Consider the following 14,260-nt stretch of genomic DNA (forward strand, 5'->3'; position numbering starts at 1 on the left):
GGGGACTCTGAAGACGGTAACAACTAAGTTTTGGGAATAGTGGTCCAGGCTTGCACGATCAGGATGTTAAAATACTGCAGACAGGCCAGACACCCCTTCCCCCAAGAAATTAGCTGAGCATAGGCTGGCAGGCTCCACTGACCCACCCCCTCTGTTCCTATAATCAGGTATAAAGCGTGAGGAATGTCACAATAGAGGTACTCACAACTATACAATGCTAACTAGTATTCTGTGGCCCATTACTGAAGACAGCAAGGACCCAAGGAACATCCAGAGGATGGCTGTGCTCATGAAAGTGAGTGCAGGAGAAGTAAATATCAGGTCCATACATGTGCAGTATGTCTGTAAAGGAGGCCGACAGTGTGGTACCTGGACTGAAAGCCTTGCAACTCAAAAATGGTGCCAAACCTAAAACAGACCGCTCCTGCCTCTGGCTGTGAGGAAATCAGTCGCTGCTGGAACTCTGTTTGCTAATGCCTTGGGGATCAGAGCACAGCACATCCATGCTCCCAGATAGGGTAAAGCCCTGACTCACTGCAGTGGTGTGTCGTGCAGTTCTTCCAGTCAGCCTTGAAAACTGTTGAGAATAAACTTCATCCAGTGATCTTGGCCCTCCTGGTGAGAATGCCCGCTAAGGAGTCTTTAGGGACTGAGTTCAACTGATGAGTGTAGCACACCCCTGGACCTTTAGAGCACACTGCAGCTAAATCTACGTGTTTCATCACGTGCCTAGGGGAGTGTCCAATGCAGAGTCCAGTGCCCAAAGGGCAACATTAAGGGCCAGTCACATTTGAGGAGTAACTCATTTGGAAAATGAAGAATCTTGTTAGTAGAAAAGAGCAAAGAGCTGAAGAGAAAAAAGGTCTGCATCTTTCAAAGCAGACATCTGTTTTCTGAAGGACACTAGCAAAAACCTTAGGCTTGCTGGGAGTGAGATGGGTTATGCAGGACTGTTATTACGGCTTTATTTGCATTGTTTAATCTACTGAAGGCAGCTGAAGAACCCCTTGGTTCCAGAATATCAACCTGTGTCCTGTAATGTACAATTTTGAAATGTAAATACTTGAATGTCAATATCCTGGCTACTGGTTCATGTTAAGCCAGAAATGTGGGAAAAAAACCCCCACAAATCTAATACAACTACTCTTTCAGCTCACAACACTTGTATTGAGAAGGAGGGAAGCGAGAATGATGAGAAGCATTATAAAACATATAGAAATATTTGTTATGGCAAAAAAATACCACCAGAACGTCTTGTTACTTAGCCAACATCTTTTTAGTTTCCCAACTACCAGTGTCAGACAAATCACAAACACATGTGTATGGTTAAATATAATAATTATTTTCCATTGGGCTCTATTACACACAACCACACACAAATTGTTGATAGTTTTTTTACATTTTTAACCAGCATTATGATGTGGTCAGACATATCTAAAGTAGTGAAGAAACCCCAGGGGTGAGTTCAGACTCTAAACACGTGACTATACAATCATTTCTTACATTTCAATACGCTTTTGATTTAATTGTAAGATATTATAATGAAATGTTGTCACACAGCAGTACAATCTGAGAGTCATTAAAAAATAAAAATAAATAAAAACAAAAAACTCCATATAAATTATTGTTAGACGACAACTTTCCAATCTGTTTATTTTTGGCCCAATCAACAGACAATCGTAGGTATACTGATATCTAAATAAACACCAAACTATCACAAAAAAAACACCATATACAACAAAATGTTGTGTAAGGATAATATCAAACAATGAAGTGCATTTGTGCAATACTCCAAGCATGATAATCAACTTTAAAATATCACCAGTGTTGCTAAAAACTGATCACAAAAATGATGAATAAACATTTTCACAAACAGGCCTATAATCTTCCACACATAATAAATACACTCTTCACCTTATTGGTATGACCTTTGAATGATAAAAGGTCTCAAGCGCATATCCTTTTTAGAGCCGGGACAGGGCTATCTCTCCACTGGTGGATGCAAGCTAATTAAACCTCCACAATCATAACCAATGCTCAAAAGACACAAAGGAAGAGAAACATAGAGGGTTATTTACTAAAGGAAAATTCACAGATCAGTTTAGCCTTTGGCCATGGAATAGACTAATGCAGGGCAGCTCTAGGTATCAAGTGCTCCTGCATGAGTACCACTGTCCCCAGTTTCCTATGGCTGAATAGCAACAGATCTCACTCTACAAGAAGGAACCCTTAGCTCTGCCTAACATGTTTTGTCCGCAACAACATCATTGGGGGGCATGGAAATGACCCTAATAATTTCACTTAAAAAATAACGACCATCCAAGATGGAATCTTCACCTGGCATGGCTCTAGATGTCATGAATAACAAGAATAATGACCATAGCTGATTTTTACCTGGCAACTCTCGGTCTTTAAATGGATCCTCTGCGTCAGTAATTTTCCACTTTGCATCACTTTCACATACTGGAGTTTCATATCTACATTGAAGTGAATTATAACAAAATATCAGATTTTGTGCCCTGTCCATCTTCTGCTGTAAAAGCTGAAAGATTACTTACCGTGTAGATGTTCCCGGTAAGGGACGCCCTGTATCTACTAAAACACACCAGCAATAACCGGTGGATTGATGACACTGTACTGGCTTGTATAGTCCCCCTGGCGCACACTCTGGAATCACAATGCCTTCTCGTGGATTTTCTCTTGCCTCCTCCAAAGCGCTTTGCCTTTCCTGGTCACAGGAGTTCACTTTCTCTGTTTAAAAGTAGCACACAAGTCCATGAGCAACATAAAAGCATTTTTAAAAGGACCAGTGATATGAACAAAATATTGTTTTAATATGTTCTAAGATATATTTACAGGTTATTGGTAGGGGCATATGCCATCAAATATATACCAAGGACTCTTGAACAGCAGTCTCATAGATGACTACCTACAGCAGGGGTCTCAAACTGGTGGCCCTCCAGCTGTTGCGAAACTACAAGTCCCATCATGCCTCTGCCCATGGGAGTCATGCTTGTAACTGTCAAGCTTGCAATGCCTCATGGGACTTGTAGTTTTGCAACAACTGGAGGGCCACTAGTTTGAGACCTCTGACCTACAGTGTCACTTTGTGATTTAGGATAAGCCTTTTTTTATCCTAAAATGGATCATTGCACAGACCATGCTGCATATAATGTTGATTATTTCTGGTTCTGTGCCAAGGCTTTTACTTCTATATTTGTGAATACAATTAGTAGCTGTTTATTTTAAACATGATGGTCCTCTAGAGAGACTGGGGAAAGACACAGAATGTGCTGACCCAGAGGAAGGGAAAGCAAAAATACATTTTACAAAGATGACCCCTGTTAACGATACAGAACCCCCTTCAGCAACCCTGATACTGGGATCTCTGATTACTCCCACAAGTGAAGACTAGTATTGTGGCCATTTGTTCGAATATAATTGAGCTCTATTACTTCTGCCATATTTGTAGAGCTGAAAGGAGGGTCCTGGAAGGCAGAAACCCCTCTGGGTTCCTATTAGATGGATTGTAAATATGGTTCAACTTTAGTTTGAAGTGAAAAACCTCTTTCATGGGGTTCTTGAATTTTTACTGACTTCATGTATGCCAATAGAGGACTCAGCAAGACACCTCTGGGAGATGCTCAATGAACACTCCAAACAACACCAGCTCACATATGATCTCTGCCAATAGTGGACTTAGTTGAAATTACATAACTCCTACAAATCGACTTCTTCTCAATGCAGATCTAAGTGGGAGGTAAGTGGTGTTCACTACAGTAGGTCAGAGCACGACAGCAAATACTTCTCTAACTTACAATATTACAGCTCACCCCAATGTCTGTTTCAAGGGAACAAGGAATCTTTCAATAGTCATACAATTTTCTAATGAGTGCCCCAAAGCCTCAGTTAATGGAAAGCTTTGGGGCTAACAGTTTTTGCTATGCTTATATCACTCCATTCAGTGTGAATACAAGGAAAACACTTGTAAATCCACGGTAAACACATGGCAAAAAAGTACATATGAAGTGCATTTGAAACATACACTAGTCTGTAGTATATTGCTTATGGTGAGCTAAAGGAATACACCTACATTTGTTCAGACTGAGGAAGACCCTCACTCTATTATCTTAGATAGTTAACGTCGCATAAGCTACTGAACTGACTGGGTGCCACCCCACTGAATGAACTATGTATAGAGTGCACAGAAACCAGCGGGGTACGAATCAGAATACCTGCACCATATCTTATGTGATCTTAGGAAATTTTGCTCAACATCACATCTGTGCCTTTTTTTCCCGTATACAGCCTGCTCCACAGCCCAGCAAGGTTTTGGCTGCATGACAGTGTAGTATAGCCCCAAAAAGCCTTGTCTTGGCCCTAGCCAATAAACTGACTGCCAATCCAAGTCTTGGCATTATTATTGTAACTGGAGAAAGCTTCTGCAGCTCAGACAGAATGAATTAGTTATTAGACCAAGGGAACATATTCACAGTGACATGTCCCCTCTTATCCATAAAAGGAGAATGCAGGTGAGTTATGAGAGGACAAGGTTGCTTGGATGGAGTCCAGGTGGGGTTTAAGCCAACTTACACACATTACTCAAATGGTATGGCAGTACGGCATACTTGTGTTCTATACAATCAGTATATTTAGCTATAACAGCACAGGTCTATTCATACTAAAACACAACCCTCACTATGCAAAGAACACTACTGAGCTGGTCAGAAAGCAAGGGCTGTAAAAATATTTTTGTGTTTTTCCCTTTATCTAATGTAAATATGAACATTGCTGTTAAATGTTCTTGTAAAAGGGGTTTGCTTCGTCCATGTGAAGTTGGTAGCCGGTCTAATGGCAAAGCTTAGGCCTGCCATAGACAGAGCACATTTCTTTCCTGTAACCATGGGTTGCTCAAAATAAATTCACTTGATTTCTCCAACAACACAAACAGTGTTGATAGGGGAATCCCTCCTGCGGAACCATTGTGTGGGGGCGGGGGAAGCTGTCCAAACTGGGAGAACACAGCGATTATTGCTAGCGGCAACGGCCACTAGCAATAATCACATGTAAAATCTGGCAGGTTATTTGTACCCAAGTTAATCGATTTGATCAACTTGGTTCATTCAGCCTGCCCAATCATGGTTCAAATCTCCGCCGGTTCCTGCTGAATTGCATTGTGTTTTGTGTGCTATTTTTGAGATTAACCACTTGCTGACCGGCTCACACCGATTTACACCAGCAAAGTGGCACGGGTGCGTGAAATCACATATAGGTAGTAGGCCCTTTAAGAGCCACCAGAGCACACACGTGCGCCGCCGGGGGCACGCATGCACACCTGTGGACCCAATGCGCGTGGTCGGTGGTGATCGCATGCACAAGCGTCAGCATGGGGATCTGTGTGTGTAAACACACAAATCCCTGTGCTGTCAGGTGAGAGGAGACATGTTGTTTGTTCCTAGTAAAAAGGAACAAAGATATGTCTGTCTATCTTACTCAGTCCTATCCCCATACAGTTAGAACACACACCGAGGGAACACATTTAACCCTTTGATCGCCCATTAGTGTTAACCCCTTCCCTAGCAGTGACATTTGTATAGCACTGATCGCTGTATAAATGTCTATGGTCCCAAAAAATGTCAAATGTGTCCGATCTGTCCACTGCAATGTTGCAATCCCGATAAAAATCGCAGATCGCTTCCATTACTAGAAAAAAAAAAAAACAATAGTAAAAATGACATAAAAATGCCATAAATCTTTCCCATAGTTTGCAGATGCTTTAACTTTTGCGCAAACCAATCAATATACTCTTATTGCGATTTTTATTTACCAATATGTAGAAGAATATATATTGGCCTAAACTGATGTAGACTTTTTTTTCTGCATCAGTATGCAGCACGCCATTTCCTCTCGTCGACATACCTTACGCCCTCGTCAACTTGAGTCCCGTCTACTTTTCGCCACCATTTACCTATTGGCTGTGCTGCTTTCTCATCACATGCATTCCTTTTTCCATTTTCTTCTTCATTATTCTTTATTTATTTAATTAATCTATTATATCACAAATAGTCACATTTTAAAAATATATTTTTCCATTTACCCATTCTATTTCTTTTTTATTCCACTCCCATCCACTCACCCCCCCCCCCCCCTCTCCCCCTCCCCACACCCTCCCCCTCAATCTCACTCATTATAAGATATTCCCTTGTCTTCTTAAATTCCAGCTTTTTTCCCCAGATACTATAATAAATTTCCAGTTGATCCTCACTTCTATATATTGATTCCTCCATTGATCTTAGCCACTCAATTTTTCCTAACCAGTCCCTCATAGATGGTGGTTCGGGGGCTCCCCATCTCTTTGGGATTAGGCTTTTAGCTGCATTCAGTAAGTGAGGGACTAATGTTCTTTTATATTCCCCTAGCGTTGTATCAGCATCATGAAACAGAGAAACAGACACGACCACGGCTCCTTCCTTACTTGTTCACCTGTTATCTGAAAAATATTTTCCTGACAGACTCCATGGCAGCAACGTGTGGGGTTAAGTCCCGCCTCCACTACCCTATAGGACACTACTCCCATAAATCTTTGCTCCCTGCCCATGGCCGTGTTCTTTTTTTTTCCTCCTCCGTTATGGTCTTTCTACCTGAAGATTGCTCCCACACGGTTCCAGTGTTGGTTTGGCCGAATTGCGACTGGATGGAATTGTCGCATGACTCCGTTAAGCCCTAGCTACTAGCGGGGTATGGAGTGGGCATTGGATATAAGCGCTGGAGGAAGCCAGAAGCCTAGCCACTGGCAGGCAGGCTGCGCACTTGGTCGGATAGCCCAGCTAAATAGCAGGTGACCTATTTTGCCCTGAGAAGTCCGGTATGTATTGTGCTTACCTTCGGCCCGGAGACGATCGTGTGGGAGCGGTAAGATTGTTCCTCTTTTCCATGGCAGCAGTTTGTGTTTATTTTCTTGTCGTTTCTCCTTCATTTTCCGTTCGTTTTCTGTGTCTGTGTATGTGGGTATAGGCGTGACGGTCGGATTAGCCTGCGTTACGCCGGTGCTCACTTCCGGGTCTTCGTCGGTACGTTCGTTCTGCGCATGCGCGCGTACGGCACAGGATCGAGGCTTGGTTCGCGCGTGCGCGGTGGCGGCGGGATGACGCTATTCTCGCATGCGCAGTAGCGGTACACAGGACGCGGTGATGACGTCATTAAGGCGCCTTATTTAAACTTAGAAAATAGCCTGCAGGCTTTGGGAATGCTTGCAGGTTATTTCGTGACTTCCCCTTGTCCAGGTTTTCTGCTGTGGAGGTAGGTGGCCTTCTGGGAAGAAGGGGGTGGGCGTGTGTGTGTTTGATGCCCTCAGCCTTACTTATATGTCTTTGCAGCATTTATGGAAACCCCTAGAGATATGGACTCACCTCCGCCTGTATGTGGCCAGCCCTCTCATAATAGGTACTGTCTGGGGAGGAAGTAAGGGGGGGGGGGGAGTGGTCCGGTATTAGTCAGTGTGTTATCTTTCCTTATCTGTATGTCTCTTCTATCTCTGTCTTAGCCCATCTAGATCAGCACAGCAACGCAGCTCAACGCACAGAGGAAGCGATTCTTCTAAGTCTTACCACCGGCACTCATATTCTAAGTCTAAACATCACGGCTCACCCTCAAGATCTGGGCGCCGTAGCGAGGATCGATCTCGCTCCTCCAGGGCTCATTCCAGCCACTCTGTTATTAATACTTGCTGGGGATGCAGATCGCAAGTTCCTATTGGGAAATCCCTGTGTGACCTCTGCTTTTCCAAAGCCTCTAGTGAGAGAGGGGGTACGGACCAGCAACTAAGATCCCTTGTGGAAAAAGTGGTGAAAGAATCCCTCAAGGGGATCGGGGCCAATCAGACCCCTGTGCCTCAGTCAGAATCACCTCAGTCACCAGTCAGGGATTCGCATGCTCAAGAGCTTTGGGAGTCCTCTTTAACAAGCCACCATTCAGCTGCTGCTTCAGACAGTGAATCTGAGGAAGATAGCCCCTGTGTGGGGTTTGACTTTGCCTTACTTTCTCCCTTGGTGAAGGCCATCAGAGAGGCTTTGAACTGGGAAGATGAGGTGGCTAATCCTTCCAAACAAAGGAAGTATTTCAAGCAACTTAAAAGGGAGCGTCTTAACTTTCCATTCCTGTCTGAACTTGGTGAGGTCATCACGGATGAATGGAGTAAAGTTGAGAAAAAGAATAGTATGCTCTCAAAAGTCCTAAGGTTATATCCCTTTAAGGAGGATGAGGTCAAGTATCTGGAATCCGCTCCACTCGTGGATGCAGCGGTGATGAGATTAGTAAAACATGTGACCCTTCCATTGGAGGATACAGTTTCATTCAAGGATGCCTTAGATAGGCGGATTGATTCCGATTTAAAGAGAGTCTACCTCACTGCTGGTATGGCATGCAAGCCAGCATTGGCTTTAGCGGCAATGTCCAAAGCCATGGAAGTCTGGACGGACGGTGTGGATGATACTCTCAGAAACATTTCGGATGAAGTCGCTAAAAACTCTCCTATCCAGGAGTTGCGGCTTGCTTCGGCTTTTCTGGGGGAGGCTTCGATTGACATCATCCGCCTAGTGTCCCGGGTCATGCTTTCACCTGTAACCGCCAAACGGGCCCTTTGGCTTCGTCCCTGGCTGGCTGATCCAGCATCTAAACAGGTGTGGTGCCGTATCCCCTTTGAGGGTTCTTCTCTTTTTGGGAATAAATTGGATAATGCCATAACCCGGGCCACTGGTGGTAAGTCGGGGTTTCTTCCCCAGGATAGACGCTTAAAAAGCCAGAGGAGATTTTTTCCTAAAAAGCAGTATCAAGAGCAGGCCAGGGAGGCCCGTAGCTATAAACCGGGTCGGGAATATTCCAGATCATGGAAATCAAGGCAGTCATCCTTTAAGAAATCCGCCAAGAGCAGTGCGTCAGGAGAGAGGGAACCAACCAAATCTTTTTGAGATTGGGCCCGCTCAGATAGGCCAGGTGGGGGCTCGTCTTCTACATTTTCGGCATGTCTGGGTGGCCTCAATCCGGGACCTCTGGACCGTCAGAACGGTCTCTTCAGGCCATTCTTGGACCTTCTGCAGGTCCCCAAGACTAAAGTATGTTTCCACTTCATTTCCAGCCACAGAAGAAAAAAGGCAGATCTTGTTGGCCTACGTGAAATCTTTATTGGCTCAAGGCGCTGCCGTACCCGTGCCAGACGATCAACGAGGGAGAGGAATTTATTCCCCTCTTTTTATGGTCCAGAAGAAAAACGGTTCTTGGAGACCAGTTATAGACCTTACACATCTGAATCGTTTTATCAAGAAGGAAAGGTTCAAGATGGAAACCTTGTCTACAATACAACAGTCAGTCCAGTCAGGAGACTGGATGATTTCAATAGACCTAAAGGACGCTTACTTTCATGTCCCTGTGGCAGAAGATTTTCAGCAGTTTCTGCGATTTTCAGTAGGAAAACTACATCTCCAGTTCGTGTGTCTCCCGTTCGGACTTTCAACGTCCCCCCGAGTGTTCTCAAAGGTGTTGTTGGCCGTAGTGGCTCTATTGAGAACCAAGGGAATTCGTCTTTACCACTATTTGGACGATCTTCTGCTGCTAGCCCAGGACAGAGACCGTCTGTTACTGCACAAGGGTCAGGTTATCTCCACTCTTCAAGAGTTCGGTTGGATCCTGAATCTAGAAAAGAGTCAGTTAATTCCCTCCCAGTCTCTTGTGTTCCTAGGCGCACTCTTCAACACAGTGAGGGGTACCATCTCTTTACCCGAAGAGAAAGTAGTGGTAATTCGAGACAGAATTCGTCCGGCCCTCTCAGCCTCCCATCTTCCGGCTCTTCAGTGCCTGAGGATTATTGGCACCATGGTGGCCACGATTCCAATGGTGAAGTGGGCCCAATGGAAGATGAGACCGTTCCAAAAGGGGTTTCTTCACCAATGGCTGGGCAACAAGATGCAACCTATCCGGATCACATCTTCAATGAGAATCTCTCTGCTCTGGTGGCTTCGGAAGGAGAACCTATTCAATTGCCATTCCATTCTCCCCATCTCATGGGTGACAATAACTTCGGATGCCAGCAACAGGGGCTGGGGCGCCCACTGTTTGACGGAAGTAGCACAGGGCACCTGGGACTTTCCTTCCAGGAGGATGGTGTCGAATATTCTAGAATTGAGGGCAGCCTTCCAGGCGCTCCTAGCCTTTCGGCATCTGGTCTTAGGAACCTCGGTCCTACTCAGACTAGACAACACTACAGCAGTGGCATATATAAGGAGACAAGGAGGTACTCGGAGTCTGTCCCTTCTTCAGGAGGTAGAGCCAATCATGTCTTGGGCTCAGAAGAACCTGGTCAACATTACAGCAACTTATGTTCCAGGAACGCAGAACGTCTAAGCGGATTTTCTGTCTCGGGTCAATCTGGACAACAACGAATGGTCCCTTCACGAAGAAGTTTTCAGGTGGATTCTAACGTTGTGGTTCTCCCCAGATGTCGACCTATTTGCTTCCCCTTGCAACAAGAAACTGGCGAGGTATTATTCCAGGTTTCGGGATCCTCAGGCCTACGGAGTGGATGCGCTAACGGATCAATGGTGGTTCAACAAAGCTTACGCCTTTCCTCCAACTCCTATTATTCTGCAGTTCCTGCGGAGACTCAAAACAGAAGCAGTAGAGGTGATAGCTGTAATACCTTATTGGCCCAACAGGCCATGGTTTCCGCTTCTAATGCTCCTCAGTGTCAGAGATCCGATTCCCTTACCTCTCAGACCCGATCTTCTATCCCAGGGCTCGAAGCTCCATCCCTGTCCAGCCCACCTATGTCTGAGGGTCTGGTTTTTGAGAGGGGAAGGTTAGAGGCTCTGGGTTGCCCAAAGGAGGCCATTCCTACTCTCATGAGTGCAAGGAGGAAAAGTACCAACCAGGTATATGAGAGGATTTGGTCTAGATTCACAAGTCACTTGTCTTCCAGGTCTTGCTCCAGTGGTAATTTGACGGTTCAGGATGTTCTCGGTTTCTTACAGTCCGGACTGGACATTCCCCTATCTGTCAGCGCTCTTCGTGTGCAAGTCTCGGCAATCTCGGCCTTTTCTGGAGTATCCTGGGCTAAACATTGGTTCAGCAATTTTTTTAAGGAGCGATTAGACTTAGACCACAGAGGAAACCTAGGTTCCCCAAGTGGGATTTACCGCTAGTTCTCGACTTCTTCTCTCATCTGGACAGAACACTTTCAGTCAAAGAATTGTCCCTAATGACATCTTTTTTGGTGGCCATATCCTCAGCAAAAAGAGTCTCAGATTCAGTCTTTAGGGTCAAAGGAACCTTTCCTCACATTCTTCCCTGACAGAGTGGCCCTAGTGCCAATGCTGGGTTCGAACCCAAAGGTTACCTCAGTCTTTCACGAAAATCAGGACATTACCCTTCCTACCTTTCATTCGGCTGGGAATCAGGATCTTCATCCTCTCGACATGGGAGTTATCTTGAAACGATACCTGGAGGCGACAGCTTCTTTCCGGCAATCAGATTATCTTTTGTTCTTTTTCATGGTAAAAGCAAAGGCCTTAGGGCTTCGGTCAGATCCATCTCCACGTGGGTGGTTCAGGCGATCCAGTGGGCTTATAATGAGAAGGGCTTGGCTCCTCCTGAGGCGGTTACGGCGCATTCCACGAGAAGTCTCTCTACTTCTTGGGCAGCTTCTCGTCATGTGGCTCCTGAGGTTATCTGCAGGGCTGCCTCTTGGTCATCCATTCATACATTTATGGCTCACTATTGTGTTGAACCTGCCAGTCTATCTTCTGTTGATTTTGGCTTAAAGGTGCTGTCGGTGGACAGTGTTAAATAAATTTTTTGTTCAGCATTTTTTGCCCACCCGAGTGTGTTTGGCGAGTTATTTCCCACACGTTGCTGCCATGGAGTCTGTCAGGAAAACGGAAAATTCCTATCAAAATACTTACCGTAATTTTCCTTTCCTGATGGACTCCATGGCAGCAGGAGTTCCCTCCCAAAATGGCTGGAGTAGGCTAGTTATCGAACACGGCCATGGGCAGGGAGCAAAGATTTATGGGAGTAGTGTCCTATAGGGTAGTGGAGGCGGGACTTAACCCCACACGTTGCTGCCATGGAGTCCATCAGGAAAGGAAAATTACGGTAAGTATTTTGATAGGAATTTTCCGTTATCTATTATTCTCTCCCAATAAATCCGAATCCTTCCGCAATCCCACCATAGATGTGCAAAAGTTCCTACCTCACTGCAACCCCTCCAACACAATGCTGATATATTTGCTCTTCTCTTATGCACTCTGTGGGACAATATACCATCTTGCCAATAGTTTATATGACATCTCCACTGTCCTGTTAGCCCTAGATGCCACACATACTATTCTTAGGATCCCATTTCTGTGCTCCTTATCCCCCAAAGTTCCCAGCTCTTCCTCCCATTTTTTCAAGAATGGCGGTTCCCTTGATTCCTTTTCCTCCCCTAAGATTTTATATATTTTGGACATACTTTGTCTCCTACATCCCGGGGAGGAGAGCATTCTCTCGATGGGTCTTAAATCCCCACCCCCTCGAAGTGGTCGGGGCAGGGTCTGAACAAAATACTTAATTTGTGAAGAAATTTGTTTTTTAAAAACATTTTTGGGGATATTTATTATAGCAAAATGTAACAAATATATATATATATATTTTTTTTAAATATCGCTTTTTTTTGTTTATAGTGCAAAAAATAAACACCGCAGATGTGATAAAATACCACCAAAAGAAAGCTTTATTTGAGGGAAAAAAAGATGCAAATTTTGGGTACAGCATTGCATGACCGTGCAATTACCAGTTAAAGTGACACAGTGCCAAATTGTAAAAAGTTCTCTGGTCAGGAAGGGGGTAAAATCTTCTGGGGCTGAAGTGGTTAAAAATTCTAAGATATTATCGCCTGCATTTTTAGAATCTTAAAACAGCAGACGATGCATACGACTACTGAGAACAATTCTGAATCCTCCAAGCACAAAAGGATAGCAGGCCAACAGCCTTTCTATATAAAATCTGTGGTCCACATTTCTGCTTGGAACTGCCTGCAAAAATGGAAATCCAATACTTGAGTGGGACTCCTGCAGCTAGTAGTTACATGGAAGAGTGCCTTCCTCCTGAAGCTTTGTAGCAGTCAATATTTAAAGGGAATTTATAAGCAATAGTGAACATACCTAAAGGGGACTTTGAGGAAATCCTCTTAGCTGTTGTCAGCACCATTGATTCTGTATGTTTTGAAAACACAGGATTAAAGGGGAAGTATGCATGCTACATTTACTGGTCAGTGGCTTTAATACCTAAAGCATACATAAAGTCACTAAATAAAAATAAAGTATGCACTTGAAGAATTCTTACTTCACAGGTCACAAACTTGTTTTTAAATGTCTGATACAGCCAGGTAACTTGCATTTTCCAGAAGTTAGCATTGGCAGCCTCTTTAAATTTGAGTGGTTCCAATGAGCTCCCACCTATCTATATGCCACTATTGCAAGACTGCCGGACCAGGTTTGCACCTATTGTGCAAAATAAACTAAACAAGCAGGTACAAAAATATAATGACTGCACAGTCTACCAATAAACATAGGTTTTTGTACAGTTTTTATTGTATTCAGCAGCTAAGCAGAAGACTGCAGGAGCCTGGGTTGAAGGGAGGACAGGGGTTTGGGTGGCGCATTATCTCACTGTGAAAAGAATTGCTGGGAATTCCATGTGGGAATTTAAAATTTTACCAAAATCTCTATTATCTTAAAATATCAGGGGATGCCCAGAACTTTTGGGAAAAGGGGTATTGTAGTATGGGTACCCAGAGAGCAGAACCCTTCGGGACACCGGTTTTTGTACAAATGAATAGTGTAGTGTATTAGTGTATTCTTATATTGTCCAAAAAATGTACATGTAATTAAGGACATCATTCACATGTGCCTAGGGAAAAAAAAATTAAAATATGAGCTCAGTTTCACACTCAAATAAGGCCATATACTATTTATCATGGAGGACCCATAGTGCACAATCTTCCAATCAAAAGCACAGGATTGCCTTACATCATGAAACATTGCAACTGGCTTCACTCCTTAAGGCATTATGGCAGCTGTATTCGCTTTTTCAATACTAAGGCAGGTCATAGACAAGTCGAAAACCGAACATTCCATCGATCAAAAAATGAAAATGGCACATACAATTGTGCCATCATTTGTTTTAATTTCTCATGTAGTAGTATACATTTTGGCCAATTTATAAAGAA

The 14,260-nt window shown here is 44.0% G+C and overlaps 1 protein-coding gene across 11 annotated transcripts in view; it reads right to left on the minus strand.

Moving 5' to 3' along the window:
* The window catches only part of SMOC1 (SPARC related modular calcium binding 1), a 273,199-nt gene that overhangs the window by 34,320 nt on the left and 224,619 nt on the right, over positions 1-14,260 (minus strand). For all 11 annotated transcript variants that reach the window (XM_077464635.1, XM_077464636.1, XM_077464634.1 and 8 more), the window contains 2 exons: positions 2,559-2,751; positions 2,395-2,477 (listed from right to left, as the gene is read on the minus strand). In XM_077464635.1, the coding sequence (XP_077320761.1) occupies positions 2,395-2,477; positions 2,559-2,751 (276 nt within the window). The remainder of the gene's footprint in view (positions 1-2,394; positions 2,478-2,558; positions 2,752-14,260) is intronic.

The sequence above is a fragment of the Lithobates pipiens genome, unplaced genomic scaffold (genome assembly GCF_037356315.1).
Source record: "Lithobates pipiens isolate NorthernLeopardFrog02 unplaced genomic scaffold, aLitPip1_a1.2 Scaffold_30, whole genome shotgun sequence".
NCBI lineage: Eukaryota > Metazoa > Chordata > Amphibia > Anura > Ranidae > Lithobates > Lithobates pipiens.